This window comes from Suncus etruscus, chromosome 4 (assembly GCF_024139225.1).
Source record: "Suncus etruscus isolate mSunEtr1 chromosome 4, mSunEtr1.pri.cur, whole genome shotgun sequence".
Taxonomy (NCBI): domain Eukaryota; kingdom Metazoa; phylum Chordata; class Mammalia; order Eulipotyphla; family Soricidae; genus Suncus; species Suncus etruscus.
Window position 1 is genome coordinate 102,769,805 of NC_064851.1, and position 17,290 is coordinate 102,787,094.

Sequence of the window (17,290 nt, forward strand, 5' to 3'; positions counted from 1 at the left end):
CCTCCTCCATATAAATAAATGTACACCGGACGGACGGGACCTTGCTGCGACTTGGGTCCAGCCCAAGTGGCAAAGCTGCACCAGCTCAGGCCCCGCCCACCGCAGACACCACGCCCACTCGCCGCCCATTGGCCCAGACTCGGTCGCGCCTCTGACGTCACTGGTGCGCGCCCGGCCGCCAGCAACCCCGGCGTGCGCGGAGGAAGGTCTGATCTCCTGTTGCTCCTTGGCCCTAGGCCCGCCGTGTCCCCGGCCTGCGACATGTCGATGTTGGCTGAGCGTGAGTGTGGGGCGCGGGGCCAGGGTTCACGGGAAGGGGTCGGGGTCCCACGAGGGGCGGAAAGAGATCAAGACTGACAGACACTGACTCGTGCTGGGGACTCGTGGGACTAGTGCTTAATTGGGGGCTGATGGGAATCGGGGCCCATTTCTTTGCGGGGTGTGTACGGCATCCTTCCTCCCGCTGCCTGAGCTACTTGTAGTTAGGTTCGCTGGCCACCAGCTGGCAGTTGTGTTGCCCACGGAAGAAGCCTGCCCTGCTGCCCGCCCCCAGCCCCAGGTGGTGAAGCTGCGGCCCTGGGGTGGGAGGGGAGTCTATTTTGTTCACCTAGATATAACTCAAGGGTCCTTATCCAGGGGGCTGCGGAGGCTGACAAATTGCCTTTTCAGCCCAGCAGATATAGAAGTGCACTTTAGGAGGAAATATAGGTTCCATTCACTCCAGGTCTTTGAGCTGGGAAGGGACAGACCCCACCTGTTTCTCCAGCTTTCAGCACGTTCCTTCTGTTTCTGCATCTTGCAGACTGGGACTCTTTAGGCTCTAACTCTGTGGATTCGTGGCCTTGGGCTCAAAGCACAGGCCGCCAGAACCTCTTCGGAGTCTTCCTGGTCTCAGAATTCTGCTGCCCCAATTCTGCTTCTCACTTCTGCCTCATTTTCCGTTGCAGTAACTTCTGTGAATCTCTAAAAATTGTGCCCCTGAGCTGTTGGCCGAGGGAGACAGCAGCCCTCACGTGAGCACTGCTTTGGGTGCCATTGGCCCTTAACCACCAGGTGGCAGGACCTGACCAGTCTCCCTGTTGGCCTCCACCCCAGACCTAAGGCCCATGCCTGGATAAGTCCAGTCCCGGGTCTGTTGGCTTTAGAAAATTGCTGCATGAGGATCCTGGTGTGGCGGATGGTCGGACGAAGTTATCGGTTGGTGCCTGCCCTGCAGCACCCAAACTTCCATCTTTATCTCCAGGAGGCTATTGCCTTTGTCTTGGGGTCTCTCTCACTTTCACGCCTCTTCAAACCACAGGTGCTCCTCCTGTTTTCACGTATATACCTGTTTTTTTTTAGTTTTTTTTTTTTTTTTTGAACACACTCAGTATTGTTCAGGCCTCACTCCTGCCTCTGCACTAAGGGATCACTCCTGGCAGGGCTCAGAGGACCCTATGGGATGCTGGGGATCAAACCCAGGTTGGCCATGTGCAAGGAAAGCCCCTTCACCGCTATGCTATTGCTCCAGTCCCTGAGAATGATTTCCTTAAAAAAAAAAAATAAAGTGCTCTTGATCCTGTTACTTCTCTAAGGAACTTTTTTTTTTTTTTGGTGCCTTCATCCTCCAGTCCCTTGAGACCCTTTTATTTGCTGTTGAAGGTAGGTTTAATCATGAGGATGTGCTGTTAGTGAAGGGCCCTAATGTAGAATGACCATGGTGGTCCTGAAGTCCACTACATCCCATATCAATGTAGTGCACACTGCAGCCCAGATCATTGCAGTGCACATTGAGGGCCCCAGATTACTGCATTACACACTGAAAGCCCTAGATGTATCAGGCTCTAGGGCCCAACTGCTGACAGCTTTCTTTGCTTCCTTTGTCATTTCCAGGCCGGAGGAAGCAGAAATGGGCCGTGGACCCCCAGAACACAGCCTGGAGCAACGATGAGTCCAAGTTTGGCCAGAGGATGCTGGAGAAGATGGGATGGTCAAAAGGAAAGGTACTTGGAAGCAAGTAAGGGTGTATCAGAGTGGCTGAGAACTGGGTGGTTGGCCCAGGAGGTACTTGGGAGAAACAGCTGAATGACGTGCGCTATTTGGTCCTGTTTACACCTTGATTGGTTATCGGTGTATCCTCAAAGAGTTCCCAGAATGAGAAATTGACTCCCATTTCCCTATTCCCTTGTGTGTGTGTTTGTAGGGAGATCCTGGTAATATTTATTTATAGCAAATAATCCACACAGACAGGAGGGTAAAGGGGTAAGAAGGTTGGGTGCAGAGTCCTTTGTAAGCCTACTATCAGCTCCAAAAAAGACACCTGGAGCCAGCTAGTAAACTTTACCAAAAGACCCCTAGCACCTCACTCCCCGACTATTTATTAGGTTCTCAACAGAGCCCCCACTTGAAGGTAAGGGTGGGACAACAGGCAGAGGTACTAAGCTTATAGAAATGCTTTCATATATAACACTGCATGTGCGTACGTGTGTGAAAGGTACTTGGGAGTGAATAAGGATACATCATGGTGGAGGGGGAGAGAGAGAAAGGAAGAAGGAAGGAAGGGAAGGAAGGAAGGAAAGAAAGAGAAAAAAAAAAGAAAGGAAAGGAAAGAAAGAAAGAAAGAAAGAAAGGGGCCGGGAAGGTGGCGCTAGAGGTAAGGTGTCTGCCTTACAAGCGCTAGCCAAGGAACGGACTGCGGTTCGATCCCCCAGCGTCCCATATGGTCCCCCCAAGCCAGGGGCGATTTCTGAGCACATAGCCAGGAGTAACCCCTGAGCGTCAAACGGGTGTGGCCCAAAAACCAAAAAAAAAAAAAAGAAAGAAAGAAAGAAAGAAAGAAAAGAAAAAGAAAGAAAAATGTATTGGGAGCGAGTAAGGGTACATCAGGGTAGCTGAGAATTGGGGGGTCAGTCCAGGAGGTACTGGGAGAAACAGCTGAATGACTGTGTGTGTGATGGGTGCGTGTTTGTCTGTGAGTGTGAGGGGTTCCTGTCTGTGAGTGTGATGGGGACATGTCATGATCTGGACATGTCCTGGGTACCTGAACTGTGGAGATCCCATGGATGAGGCAACTATAATTCTCTTGTGGGGATCAGTAGCACAGGGCTCTCTCCACCCATGCTGATAGATGCTCTCCCCACCCAGGGCCTGGGTGCACAGGAGCAGGGGGCCACGGAGCACATCAAGGTGCGGGTGAAGAATAATCAGCTGGGCCTGGGGGCTGCCATCAGTAATGAGGTGAGTGCCATGGGGAGCAGATGGCGCTTCCAGCTGATCCTGTCCTGGTGTGTCTGTGTCCGGGGTGGGACCTGTCCTTGTGCCTGCCAGCTGCTTCGCCCACCTTTCCCACCATTTTCTTCCCTGTTGCAGTCAACAGCCAGGCTAGTTCCATGGTTCTGTGGGCACAGAGGGGGGACACGGGGTCACAGAGATGCTCATTTCAGGACAGGCTCTGTGCTGCACTCTGACGCCAGGGCTGAGACAGTCTTCCTCATCCCAATCTGGTCTCTGAGGCTGGTGACAGCAGTTGCCTTTCTGTATGTTTTGCCCAGCACTGGTGCTCTGGGCAGTCAGGCGCCCCAAGAACGCAGCTTGGAGGATCCCCTTCTTCGCATGTGTTGGCTTCAAAGAGGGTGGATGTGGGATGAGCACTGTGTTCTAGAGTCTGACACCAGCAGAAGCTTGTTAATTTCTGTGGGCTGACCTGCTCAGCTAAATTCACTGGCTTGGAATCATGCACAAGAACTCGGCTCTCTGGACTAAGCAACTTCAGCTGTGTTTTCTTTATTGTTTTTTTTGGGTGGTGTTCAGGGCTTACTCCTGACTCTTCACTCAAGAATTACTCCTGGTGGTTTGCCCGAACCCAATATGGGACCAAGGATAGAATCTGGGTTGACTATATGTAAGGCAAGCACCCTCCCAGCCGTACGTCTCTTTGGCCCCAATGATCCCAGTTTTCAGCTAGAAAAAGGAGTTGATGTCAGGCTGACTTTGAAGGTGGGAGATGTGATGGGAGTAATTTTTTTTTTTGTTTTTTGTTTCTTGGGACCCACACCTGCCGATGCTCAGGGATTACTCCACTCTGCACTCAGGAACTACTCCTGGTGGTGCTCTGGAAGACCCTCTGCGATGTCGGAGATCAAGCCCAACTCAGCTGTGTGCAAGGCAGGCGTCTTTCCCACTGTGCTACCGGTCTGGCCCCACTGGACTGACTGGGAACAGCTGCCCACCAAACTTTCCCAGCTTGCCTGGGTGATGGGGCATTCTCTGAAGGGATGAGAATCCAGTGGGCTTGAGTACAGAAAGCCTGGGCCTGGTGCTTGGCATTGCCTGGTCCCTAGAGCCACTGGCAGGTGTGAAGCAGAACCAAAAATCACCCTTCACGCCGCCCCTTCCCCACACTCAGCCTTATTTGGAGACATCGGCCCCCAGTTCTCTGTGTTACTTCCTGCCCGGCTCAAACTTGCTGATCGAGTAAGACAGAACTTGACTGTCCCTCCCATCCCCTCTGTTTGGTAAATTAGGCAATGCAGGCAAAAGAATCGGGGAAATATTTTAAGCCCAAATGAAGAGGAGAGCAAGGACTGAGTCCTCACTGCCTCTCCCATGTTTCCTATGAGTTTCCTTAAGAGAAAAGAGTTTGCTTTGCTTTATTGTAGCTTCAGCTTCTCGTTCGCTGACCCTTTGACTGGAAGTGGGTCGGGGCTGGGTTCTCTGCTTTTGGGGTTGGGGCTGAAGTGTCAGGAAAGTTCATTTCTCAATGGATACATGTCATATTTGTTATTTTTTCTTGTCCCAGTATTTTAACCTAATGGGATTTCACATTCACTTCTGGCTTTTTTGTCCCAGAATGGACATGCCCTTTCCCCCATGGATAAGTCACAGTCTCGTCTGATTTGTATGTGTATCTGTGTTCTATTTTCAGGACAACTGGCTTGCTCACCAGGATGATTTTGACCAGCTTCTGGCGGCTCTGAACACGAGGCATGGGCAGGAAGCGACAGGTGAGGGAGCCGAGGCTCCTCCACGTAGGCTCTGAGCACAGGCTCACTCTACTGGGCATCAGACCAGATGAGCAAGTTGCGAGTGTTGGTATTAATTCCCCCCTCCTCGTCCGAGCGTCACTGCAGTCCCAATCCACCTTTATTCCCAGTCAGGATCTGGGGGAACGGCAGGACAAATGATTCTACTGATAGTAGCCTCAGCTGAGGTGTCAGTCTGATGTGGCCAGAAATGGATCTAATGAGATAGAGCCTGGGCCGAGGCTGATGCCGTGGACAGACGCGCCCTTCGTTTGGGGCTGATCTGGGAATGAGAGTCAAATCCTCCTGCACTGTTGACTCCGATCCACTGTGACCTAGCTGGTCCGAGTGCTTCCTGTATCTCGAAGGCTATTCAGTCTTGTTCAAGTGGGACCGTCCCTGCTGCTTTCATTTGGCCATTAGCTTGTCTAGCTCCCAGCCTTTCACTTGGAGCCTGTGCTGATCATGAGAATTCAAGTCTGTTTCCCTCTCTCTTCTCTCTCCCCCCACTCCCCCCTCCTCCCTTCCTCTTTCCTTCTCTCTTCTTCCCTCCTCTCTTTCTCTCACCTCCTCCTCTCCCCTCTCACTTTCACTCCCCTTTCTTGCATTGACAAGTGCAGAGTAGACTGAAAGTGCAGTGAGGCCTGAGGAGCACTTTGCACACACAAGTCTGGAGAATCCCTGTGGCCGTGCTTGGACTCCCTGGACTGTAAGGAGCCACTGTGCAGGAGTGTCATGGGACTTTCTTTCCTGGTGTGACAGATGCCTCGGGCCCCAAAGAGAAGAAATCGTTCGGCCTTGAGCAGAAGTCCAAGGTGTCCAGAAGCCGGGTCCATTACATGAAGTTCACCAAAGGTACTGCGGTTCTTCGGTTCCCTCTCGGGCAACTCCTGAGGGCACATGGGCCTCCCCTACTGATGACTGGGTATTCGGTGCTCTCCCCTCCTCACTCCTGCATTCCTATCCTCCCTCCTCTTCCAGCCCTCCTTCTTCCTCACTGCCTTTTGAGACCACTGGGTGGCAGGCTTGTACCAGGAAGCCTTGGCCTGAGCAGAGCCTGTTAGCTCCCTTATAAACTTGAGGGCTCCTGGCGATTGCATGTGGGTTCATGTGGTCTCTTCCCTGGGAGGTGCTCCTCTCCCTCTTTCCCAGGGGTTGCTCTTGCTCCCATAGCTTTGCTGGCAGGCGTGGACGTCCCTGGTCAGCATTTCCTAGTATCGGAGCCCCGTCCACCATGGAAGTCTCAGTTCTCTCTCTTGTCTGGGGCAGGACTTTGTGGCACAGCGTGTGGGATGGGGGTAAAGGGCAGACTGAGTAGGGGGTCCAGTCCTCTTGCAGCTAGGGAGACCCAGTCAGAGGGCAGAGGTCTCTCACCCTCTTCTCTGACCTGAGAGCTGGGCAGCAGAGGCTGGTGAACAGTCCTTCTCAGCTACAGGGAGAACCTTCTTGTTTCCTTGAGTGCCCTCGCACTGCCCCTCTAGTGGTTACTCTCACTTTGCTCTCAGGCCCATGGGACCTTCCACTTCCCCTGTCTCTAGCTCAGCCCCTGGCACTCTGGGCTACCTTTTCTCTGCTCCTTCCTGGCTGCTGGCCACCCCCGGGTGGGTCTTCTGGTTCTTGAGGCACTTCAGGTTGTGGCTGATTCTCTGTGCTTTGGCCCTCTTAGGTGCTCTGTCTTTCTGTGGGTTGTGCTTGGACTGTCAGGTTCTCAGGGCTCTTACTCAGGTTCTGCTCAGCTCACTTTCCTCCCAGCAGGTGTCATGTGCTCAGGAGAGGCTGGGGCTGCTGGGCCACTTGGGACCATGTCTCTGGGCAAAACCAGGCACTCCAGCTGGCCAAGATGGTTTTGAGCAGGGCCCGGAGAGATAGCACAGCGGCGTTTGCCTTGCAAGCAGCCGATCCAGGACTAAAGGTGGTTGGTTCGAATCCCAGTGTCCCATATGGTCCCCCGTGCCTGCCAGGAGCTATTTCTGAGCAGACAGCCAGGAGTCACCCCTGAGCACTGCCGGGTGTGGCCCAAAAAAACAAAAACCAAAAAAAAAAAAAAAAAAGATGGTTTTGAGCAGAATGTGGAGTGCTTGTTTCTCAGTTTTTGGGGGGGTGTCTGACTAGGACTTTGGCTGCCCCAGGGAGTGTCAGTGAGCCAGAGCCTCCTGGATCATGCCACAGGGGAGCAGGGAGATTAGCGTGTGGCTGTGACCTTTGCCTTGGGGATAGGAAGTCACTCAGATTTTCTCCCAGCTTCTTCCTTTGCCTGTGGAGTTTCCTGCCATTCCAGTGGCTCATGATGCTACAACTGTGCCATGTCTCCACAGGGAAGGACCTGTCATCTCGGAGCAGGATGGACCTTGACTGCATTTTTGGAAAGAGGCGCAGCAAGAGGCCCCCTGAGGTATGGGGTGGGGTATTCAGTGTAGAGGGATGCTCAGCGATGCTCAGGGCTTATACCTGGCTCTGCTCAAGATTACTCCTGGCAGTGCTCAGGAGACCAGATGGGATGCTGGGTCCAATGCAGATTGGCCCTGTAAGGCCAAGCACCTCCTGCTGTCCCCTCCCTCTGTCCTGGCATTTTTCTGCCTTTTCCTGGCCTTGGAGTTTGACTCTTGCTCTGGGTCGTGTTGAATCATATTGGTTATGGGCAGGCTTTGGGGAGGAGATGCCCATATAGATGTGCCCTCCCCCCCCAATTAGGCTGCAGCTGCAGGAGAGCACTATGGGCATCCTCCCCATCTGGCCAACCTCATCTTTCTCTGGACATGAGGCCCAGCCCTGGCCCGAGCTCAGGCCGTACCCCTGCCGTATCCCTTCACACCTGCCCCTGCCCCTTCCCCCAACTCTTAATGGTCCCACAGGCATAGACAGACTGCGTCCACACCACCTTCTGCTCTGGGGAGTCCTGGCGAATGCGGTGTGTGGGGGTCAGGAGGTGGATAGCTGGATGGTGGTGGACACAGGATCAGAGGCATTCGCCATGAGGGTGAGGGCCAGTGTCTCCAGTCTTGAGGGTTGCGGGTGGTGTCACCTCGGGCTTACAGCGCTTCTGCTTGCCCACCTTGGGTTCCAAGAAGGAACCTGAAATGCAGACAAATATAAGCTCTGCCTCGTGTGGTCCGGGTCTGAGCCCTTCCTTACCCTGTGCTCAGGGTGGCCCCAGATACCCACATACAAGGAAATGGAGTGCTTAGCTCTGCTGCGCTGCCTGAGGTGTTGAGCCGCATCTCGGCCTGCCTTGGTCCTGGTGATCCTGTCGAGGGGGAGGACGCATCTGTGACAAAGGGAGCCGCCAACAGGGATGGGCTGCTGGATGCCCACCGCTTCGCCTGCTAATCAGGCCGATGGATGGCTCTGCCCGGGGCTCTTGCGGCCCCTCCGGCTTTTTTCTGGGGGGCCCCTCCTGCCACGTGCTCCTTGGGGGTTTTGTTAAGGGCTGAGGGGAGATGGTAGGGCGCGGTGATTTATCTGCTCCTGTCCCCTGGGTTCACTCCCCGGCTCTGAAACCGCCGACGTGGCTCTGTGGCGTCTCCATTAGAGACCAGACCCGAGCCCGGAGCCGCGTCAGGGCCGATGAAGAATGTGTCCTGATCGCCTAATTAAATCAGTTCAAAGCCCAGTGACATGGCTCTCGGGCATGAGGTGGGCCGTGCAGGGAGAAGCGGGCCATTGATGAATGGGCTTCCGGCGAATTCATATATCAAGGAAACTTAGTCATTTTTTACCTCGAATTTGGTGATGGCAGCATCTCCCAACTTTGGCTTTTCTGCTGCCCTTGCTGTTTTAGCTCTGCTCCTGTCTCTTCTTTTTGTCGTTGATAGAAAAACAGGATTTTAGAGAGAGAAAAGGAACACCCTTTTCAGCTTCTTGTCTCCTGAGCTGTTCGTTTTCCGAACAGTCAGAGTCAGTTGATGACAATTGGGGGCTTGTTCCCCCCAAAGAGTTTCTGGACTCGAGTCTTCCCCAGCCCTCTTGCAGCTAATCCCTGTGGGTGCAGCCAGAACAATGAGGCCCTGACCCTGCTCCCTTCTTCATCTGTGAATTGCTTCCACGTGTATTTAGGGGGTGAAACAGCGGAGGCCTATCTGAGCAAAGAGCCATCCAGTGCCTGTGGAAGATGAGAGATGATATCAGCCATACTCACCACACTCACTTTCACTCACATCATACACACAAACACACTCAATACACATGTACCCTTCACCATGCATGTCTCACACCATACAGTCACACTACTCCAACACTCATACGCATTCACACACTCACACATACAGTCACACTATCACACTCATACGCATTCACAACACTCACAATAGTCACTAATACTCATGTACGGTCACACCTCTCACACTCATTCTCATTCACAGCGTGCGCACCCACACACATACACGGGGCTGGGCAGGCATTTTTTTTTCTGCCCAATCCCTTGTCACTCAGGTCGGCTTCTGCCTGCCCCTTGCGCCATGTGCTCCCATGGGCCCCTGCATGGCCACTTGTCAGGGCCTGCTGTTGGCCATCTTTGCGACCCCTGCACCAGTTTCAGGCTTCCGGCCCTTGTCCTGCCACACAGCTGTGCCATTCTGATTTCAGTGATCATCTTGGGACTTCTCATTTTGGAGGGGCAGAGAGGCACCCTGCCCAGAGTGTCCAGCTCAGTGCTGAGGAGAGACCAGGGAGAGGGCACACATGTCCCCTGGGTTGGTGGAGCAGGCCAGCAGGTGGTGCGCAGGGCCTGTGAAGAGGGAACTCAGGGAAGTCAGTGCTGTCCCAGGAGCACTGCATGGATAGGCAGCCAGGAGGAAGGAACTCTCCAAGACCTCGTTCACTGGGACATGGGACAACTCTGGGCTTCCTGGGAGAAGCACATGGTGTTGGGAGTGGGGGGGTGCCATGCTCTGTGACCCTTTAGCACTGACTGGGGGAATGAGTCTTTCTGCGACTTCCTACAACGCAGAGATCCCCTTGGCGAGGTGACCTATTTCCTCAGATCTGTGCAGCAGGGCTGGGTGACATAGCAGGTACCAGGACTCCCAAAAGGTATGCCTCATGGCCCCTGCAGCCGCTGGGTCAGGTGCATGTCAGGGCCAGGGTCCCCCCTAGAAGAAGCATTTCAGGGCCAGGACTAGCCTCTGCTGCTGATGTCTCTCTGATAGCTGCCTTGTCCCAGGTGGCTCTTGAATAGATTTGTTTTGATCGATGCTTAGGGCTTCCTCCTGGCTCTGTTCTCAGGAATCACTCCTGGTGGTGCTCAGGATAACTATATGGGATGCCAGGGATCAAACCCGTATCAACCTCATGCAAGGCAAGTGCTCTCCCCATCTTGCTGTGATCCCAGAACCCCGTAATGGACCATTTTGATGCAACCTTGTCTCCTTGAGATAGAGAGGATGGATACATGAACCAGAGGGCTGAACTTGTAGTGCAGAGGTAGAGAGACGCGGTGGGGGTAGGAGGGTGTGCACCATCATCCCATCCTCATAGGTTCCTGGGTGCTCCCTGTGGAGTGGGGGGCAGTGGCTCCTCTCAGCTAGTGCTGAAGGAAGGAGCCTTCCCTGTGGGGGAGAGAGTCCTGCTCCTACTGACCACGGGAAAGTAGAGTGTGTTCTGAAGAGCTGGCACTAGGGGGGAGCAGCGGTGCAGGAAATCGGGACCCGAGATTCATCGACCAGACAGCTGAGGAGAGCCAGGAGTAAGCCTTGAGCACCCACCCTCCAACTGGGGCCCAAACCCTTAGTCTGCCTTGTCCCCAAATGGGCTCTCAAGCACAATCTCTTCTAGTCTGAGCGGCTGGGCCCTGCCTGCACCACCCGCCTGTACTAGTGGTGGAAAGGGAGATCATAGGAATGACAGGTGATGGATACCTATTTATTTTATTTTTTATTTTTTTTTTGGTTTTTGGTTTTTGGGTCACACCCTGCAGTGCTCAGGGGTTATTCCTGGCTCCCAGGCTCAGAAATTGCTCCTGGCAGGCATGGGGGACCATATGGGGCGCCGGGATTCGAACCGATGACCCTCCTGCATGAAAGGCAAACACCTTACCCCTCCATGCTATTTCTCCAGCCCCCAGGGATACCTATTTCAACCAGCTTGTTGGTCAATAGCCTTAGCTTGGTACGTTTGGGGGATGCCTGCCCCATGCACCCAGCCTGAATGATGCTGTCATAAAGGCAGAAACTTCAAAAATAATTTTCCCTGGGTCGGAATAATGTGTCCCCACACTCTTCATGTACCTAAAAATGTGGGAGACTTCCCCATGTCTGCTAGCTACACAGACCCGGTGAAAAAGGTTCTCTGTCCAGAGATCAGCCCTTCTTGGGGTTATCGGCTGCCAGGAAAACTTGTGTTCCTGGGTATCCTTTACATGCTAAGTCCTGCTGGTGGGCAGTTCGCCCTTGTCTTGGTCATTTAGAAGCGTGGTCAGGGCCAGAGATCTGCAGGAGGGTGAAGAGGACACCAGTTCCTAGAAACACTGGCTCCTTACTGCCTTGCTCATTATACAGCCACTTTTGATGGAAAGAAAAAAAAAAAGAATCAATGAAGAGAGTTCTTGACAGTGATCACTAATGACAACCCACTTCTCAGCAGCTTGCCTTGCTCTAACTTGTTTTGGTTTGGGGGCTGATTCCTGGCTCTGTACCAGGAATCACTTCTGGCAGGCTCCCGGGGGAGGGAGAGGTGGCATATGGGGCACTGGGATTGTCCCAGGTCAGCCGTGAGCAAGCAGGCACCTCCCTGGCTCTGCTGTCTCTCTGGCCCCTTTGCTCTAAAGTGAGACTGGTCTTCTCTGCATGTCCAGGGTTGGCGATGGTTACTAGAGGCTCCGAGGCTCTGGAGCATGTGTGTGGGTTTATCTCTCGGTCAATCTCTCAACGTCAAGGCGCCCAGTGACTCACCTCACAGACTTGTTCCCTGGCCTGGCGGGTGACGGGGGTAGCACACCCACAACTGCTCAGGGGTTACTTCTAGCTGTGCACCCAGGAATCACTCCTGGCAGGATTTGGGGGATCCTATGAGGTGCTGGGGATTGAACCCAGGTCAACCGAATGCAAGATAAGTGCCATCTGTCCTCACTGTGCTGTCACTCTGGCCCCTCCTCTGCTTATTTTTCTATTTGACTCTGGCCTGGTCGCCCTTTGATGGTGTGTAGCATCTGCGAGCCTGCAGCGCCCCCATACACATATGGGCGCATGGCTGAGCACCTCCTCAGCTTTCAGACCCCCAGAAGCATGCCTGAGCATCTCCAGCATCTGGAGGGAAGGTCTGGCCCGCAGACAGGAGCTCGGGCAGGTTTGTGGGGACTTATCCTGAGCAGGAGCTGGGGTGGATGGGTAGCCACTGGGGCAGTGCAGCGCCCACCTCAGGAGTTTTTTTCCAGCTGAGATCTGGCACCGGGAAAGCACCGGGTACAGGGTTGGCACTGAGCCTGGAGACACCTCCGGGAGCGTGACAGGGCACATCTGTGGGGAGCAGAGTCTCCTCCTCCTGGCATGGCTGGGGGAGGGGCCACACTTCGTGGAAAGGGGGCTGGAGGCTGGAGCTCTCACTGGTGGCAGCTGGCAAAGCGGCCCACATGTGGGAGGTACTCCCAGTGCCCAGGCGCGCAGGGCACAGACCTGTCCCAGGGGTGCGCTATGCGTGTGCGCGCATGTATGTGTGCATGCATGTGTGTGCATGGGTCACCCTGAGGTCAGACTTCGGCAGGCAGGGTACTCTCTACATGTGTAGACATGCGTGTGTGCAGATTACCCCGAGGTTGGGCCCTGCACGTGTGTGGACAGACCCTGTGCTTTGAGACCGGCTTCACACTCACTGCTCTGCAGTGAAGGAATTGGGACTAGGGTGGGGGGGGTCCTGGCCAGCCCCCTCCAGCTTCTCCTGTTCCCCTGTGCCCCACCCCTCCGTTCTGGCCCCCACCCCTGGCATTACATAAGATTCCTGTCGGGAGCTTCCTGTTTTGCCCGAGAGAGGAATTGTGACTCTTTGAGGGAAAAAACCCTGTTCTAACATTAGCTCATGTGGGAAGCACCGGCCAGGCTTCTCTGCTTGAGTGTCTGCGCACACACGCGGCTCCCCTCCACTGTGCTAGAGCACCCCTGGCTCTCAGGGAGGCGACCTGGGTGGGTGCCCCCCCTTGCAGAGAAGCCTGGTCACCCTCATTTTCTGAGTCTCACAGCGGGACCAGCGGATAGTCCGGAGGAGAAATATTTGCTCTGTTGCTTGGTTGTGGGGCCATGCCCAGTGGGGCTTTAGCACTAGCTCCTGTCTCTGTGCTCAGTACTAACTCCTGGTTCTGTGCTCAGGGGACTGGATACAGGCTGTCTGCAAGGCAAGCACCTTCCTTGCTGTACTATCTCTTGGCCTCCAGGGGCATTCCTCTGAGGCCCTGTCTTTTGGGGAATGACCCCCCCCCATTCTTTGGGGCCCAGTTGCTCATGTAGACCTGCCTGCTCACCCTCCCAGCAGTGAGTCTTATTACTGTTTGCCTGTGTCCCAAAATACGGCCCTGCAGCACTGGACCCGGGAAACCAGTGTCTTGACACCTCCTGCTCACTCCTGGCTCACCACATACAAGGCAAGGGGCTCAGCTCTAGTGGTTTAAAGAAATTCCACAGAAAAAGCAGCCCCCTCCTTATTGTGGGCGTCTGGACAGGAGCCCAGGAGCACCTCTGTGGCCCTCACTGGGCAGCCCTGTCTTCCAGTCGAGCCTTGTTGCCTCCTGGTGGTCCGTCTGTCTGAGCTATGTAGACGCTGCCCCTCCCAGCTATCCCAGCTCTCCTGGCTCCGGCTGGGTCGCTGCCTCCATCTGCTTCTTCCCTGCTCTGGGAAAGTGCCAGCGCCGTGACTGTTCTCACCTAGGGAAATGCAATGGGCATGTCGGTCAGAAACTGTAGATGACACACTCATGAATCTACTCAGAAACAGACTCTCTTCCCTTTCTCACAAGTGTAGATGACTCTGGGGCCAGAAAAGTCAGTTCCCTGGTATCTGGTGGTCCAGACTGTTCTCTGCAGCTTCAGTCTGGGTCTGGCTAGACACGAGCCCCCACTGCCCTCCTTTGCTGGCTGGTGACAAACACTCCACATGGCCCAGTTGGACAGACCTCACCGGACAGGCTGCTGGATCCTGAGGGCCGACCTGTCCTTGTTCCCTTTGCAACTTTGTGGGGCTCTTATCTTTTACCTTCAGGTGTCTCTGTGGCTGGGGCTGGCCCCTGCTGTGCTCTCCACCTCAGTCCCACTTTCCCAGCTGCCCTGACTTTGGCCTTAGGCCCTGGTGCTGGCTTGAGGGTAAGAGTAGATCTGGGTGCTTCTCTCCCCACCCTCACTCCTACTGCTCCTCTTGGGAAAGAAGGGTCAGGAGTCGCTGTCCTCTGCCCTCAGGCCCATCGCCACCCCACGCATGCTGTCAGCAGGGGGATGCCTCCCTCTGGGGCCAGCCAGGACTCAGGCGGGCCTGGTACCCTCGGAGATGACAGGTGTGTGCGTGCGTTTGGGGACGCAGCGTCTTCCGTGGGGGCTTTGACTCCTTCCCTCCTTCTTCCCCTCTGAGCTCCTGGCAGGAAACGCTGATAAGGTGCCCGGGACAGAGTGCCTTATCTGCCCACACACACGGGCTGAAGTGCTCCCTCTTCCTGCCCGGCTGGCCAGGAGACATAAACCCACTGGCTCCTGCAGCCCCCCTGCCCGCCACGGGGAACTGGAGGGAGAAAGTGGGGCACATCCCTGTTCCAGAGACTCATCTGCAGCTATGGTCTGGGCTGTGCTGGTCGTGGCTGGAATATCTCTCCACTCTCCTCTTTCTCTTTCTCCTCTCTCCTCCTCTCTTTGTCTTCTCTCCTCTTCCCTCCCTCCCTCCACTCTCCTCTTTCTCTTTCTCCTCTCTCCTCCTCTCTTTGTCTTCTTTCCTCTTCCCTCCCTCCCTCTCTCAGAGATACACACAACAAGGCTCCGGTCCATCCCCCCCCCACCCCCCCCCCCGCCACTCTGCTGCTTCTCTGCGTGTGGCCCATCCTCCAACCCCTAGCTGTCCCATATGTCATTAAGGTTTCATTCTCTGGATAATATGCAGCTTAAAAAAGCCTCAGAGGGGGCCGGAGAGATAGCACAGCAGTAGGGCATTTGCCTTGCATGCGCTGACCCAGGAAAGACCCAGTTCAATTCCTGGCATCCCATATGGTCCCCCAAGCCTGCCAGGAGCAATTTCTGAGCTCAGAGCCAGGAGTAACACCTGAACATCACTGGGTGATCACCAAGAACCAATCAATTAATAAATAAATGAACTGCCAAAAAACCCCCCAAAAAAGCCTCAGAGGTGTGCAGGAGGAAATCCCAGGAAGTCCAAGTGGGTCTGTGGGGTTCCCTTCGGGAGAGCCCTGGCAGGCTGTGGGAGGCCTGGAGTGAAGGGGTGAGCAGGCTTTCCCTGCAGTCTTATCTTTGCCTGGAAACCTCGAGCGCAGCTGAGGGCCTGAGTGATAGCACAGCAGTAGGGCATTTGTCTTGCATGCTGCCGACCCAGGACAGACCCAGGTTTGATCGCTGCCATCCCATAGGGTCCCCTGAGCCTGCCAGAAGCGATTTCTGAGTGCAGAGCCAGGAGATATCCTGAGTGTTGCTGGGTGTGTGTCTCCCCCACCCCCCAAATGTGCAGCTGAGTGAGGCAGAATAAGGTGATTATTGTCACCTGCAGCTGAGAGTGCTCTAGATGTGAGGCAGTGCTGGGCAATTTTCCAATTTTCCTGAAAGTGTGGTCAGGGCTCTCTTACACAGGCTGTTTCTTGTTTGACTTCTTCCTGTTCTCTCAGCATAGTCTTCCTTTTATTCTAGTTTGAGCACTGAGGAGAGATCACTCCAGACCCATGTTTGTTGATTGTGCTGTGAGTCTCACTCTGTGTATTTGTGTGTGTGTGTGTTTGAACGTGGGCCCCACTCACCAATTAAGGCCCCAAGACCAGGTATATTCAAGTGTTGCTGCTTAGAACCCTGCTGTGCAGACTCAGAAGCTCTCTCTAACCTAGTCCTGACAGAATTGAAAGAGGGCCTTTCAATGGGTTGTTTTATCCTATTAAAACAAAACATTATGTTATAATACCCCAATGGCCAATTTGTTAGTAATACAGTTGTTCCGTTGACTTAGGTACAGCCACATACGTGTGTCCTGCTGACCACCTGGGTGCAGTGAGGGACAGACACTGACTGGCCAGCAGCCTTGTCCACTTGATGGGCCCTGGGGAGTAGAATTCTGAACTACCATTGTGCCCTGCGGGAGCCTGGTCATTCTTGGACTTGCCCAGAGGCGAGTCCTGTCACCTGTACCATGATTGTGTTCCTGGTGTGCTGGTATGTCTCACACATGCTGCTCTTGTCCCTGTGGGGGGCACTGTGGCTTTTCGACCCCTGCCAGCCCCTAATTGTGTGTCCTCCTTCTTCCCCAGGAGGACCCTGATGCTGTCCCTCCAGATGCCTCTGAAACCTCCACGACCACCACCAGTGCCATCAGCATCCAAGAGTACTTTGCCCAGCGCATGGCTGAGCGGAAGGGCAAGGCTCTGCGGCCGGGGGCAGGGCCAGAGTCTCCAGACACCCCCATGGCAGGGAAAGTGGCCAAAAAGAGGAAGAAGGCGGCCCAGGACCAAAGTGTGGATGCCCCTGCCCAAGACGGGCCTGAGAAGCAAAAGGACAGCGACCAGGATGGACAGAGCATCGTCCCTTTGGAAGCCAGAGACGGGGACACATACAGCCCCATGTGGCCCAGGGAAAAGCCTGGGAAGAAGAAGCGTTTGAGGCAGGTCGAGGATGGGTTAGCGTCAGATGGAGACTTAGTAAAGAAGAAGAAGAAGACGATGAAGAAGAAGAAGAAATGTTCTGAGTGAATTGCCCAACCCTGTGTCTGCGTGTCCTGCCAGGGCTCCTCACGGGCCATGCGCGGGAACACGAGCAACACTGGTCACTGGCAGGACTGGAGAGGCGGCTCTGTGCCTGTCCTACGTCTGGGTGCCCCTCTCCGGGACCCCCTTCTCTTCAGTGGAATCTGCTCCCTGCTGAGGACTCACCCTGATTAAAGGATTAAGAGCCCAGTGTCGGGGCTCAGAGTCTTTATTCTGTGGGGCTCAGAGTCTTTATTCTGTCGCCAGCCGTACCTCCTGCCAAATCCTTTTACCTGCTCAGCTTCCCCCGTGCTAGTGGACTAGGCTGGCAGCTGATCTGGGCATCGAGGCACAGCTGGATTCTGGGAGTGGGGAGAGAGAGAAGGCTTGGCGTGTGGGTGGGAGGGTGGCAAAACCCTGGGGAGTGGGACCATGA

The 17,290-nt window shown here is 54.7% G+C and overlaps 1 protein-coding gene across 1 annotated transcript; it reads left to right on the forward strand.

Moving 5' to 3' along the window:
* Nucleotides 1-155: 155 nt before the first annotated feature.
* Nucleotides 156-16,957, forward strand: PINX1 (PIN2 (TERF1) interacting telomerase inhibitor 1). The gene is made up of 7 exons (XM_049771135.1): nucleotides 156-280; nucleotides 1,873-1,982; nucleotides 3,124-3,216; nucleotides 4,904-4,982; nucleotides 5,763-5,855; nucleotides 7,316-7,392; nucleotides 16,423-16,957. Exons 1-7 carry the CDS (start codon nucleotides 262-264, stop codon nucleotides 16,858-16,860), a joined length of 909 nt encoding a protein of 302 aa, XP_049627092.1. The 5' UTR covers nucleotides 156-261; the 3' UTR covers nucleotides 16,861-16,957.
* The last annotated feature ends 333 nt before the right edge of the window (nucleotides 16,958-17,290 follow it).

What these genes read in the sequence shown, in the direction of transcription:
- PINX1 (XM_049771135.1), top strand. An exon ending in TGGGATGGTCAAAAGGAAAG is followed by an intron (nt 1,983 to 3,123) that starts GTACTTGGAAGC and finishes CTCCCCACCCAG; the next exon opens with GGCCTGGGTGCACAGGAGCA. An exon ending in GCATGGGCAGGAAGCGACAG is followed by an intron (nt 4,983 to 5,762) that starts GTGAGGGAGCCG and finishes CTGGTGTGACAG; the next exon opens with ATGCCTCGGGCCCCAAAGAG.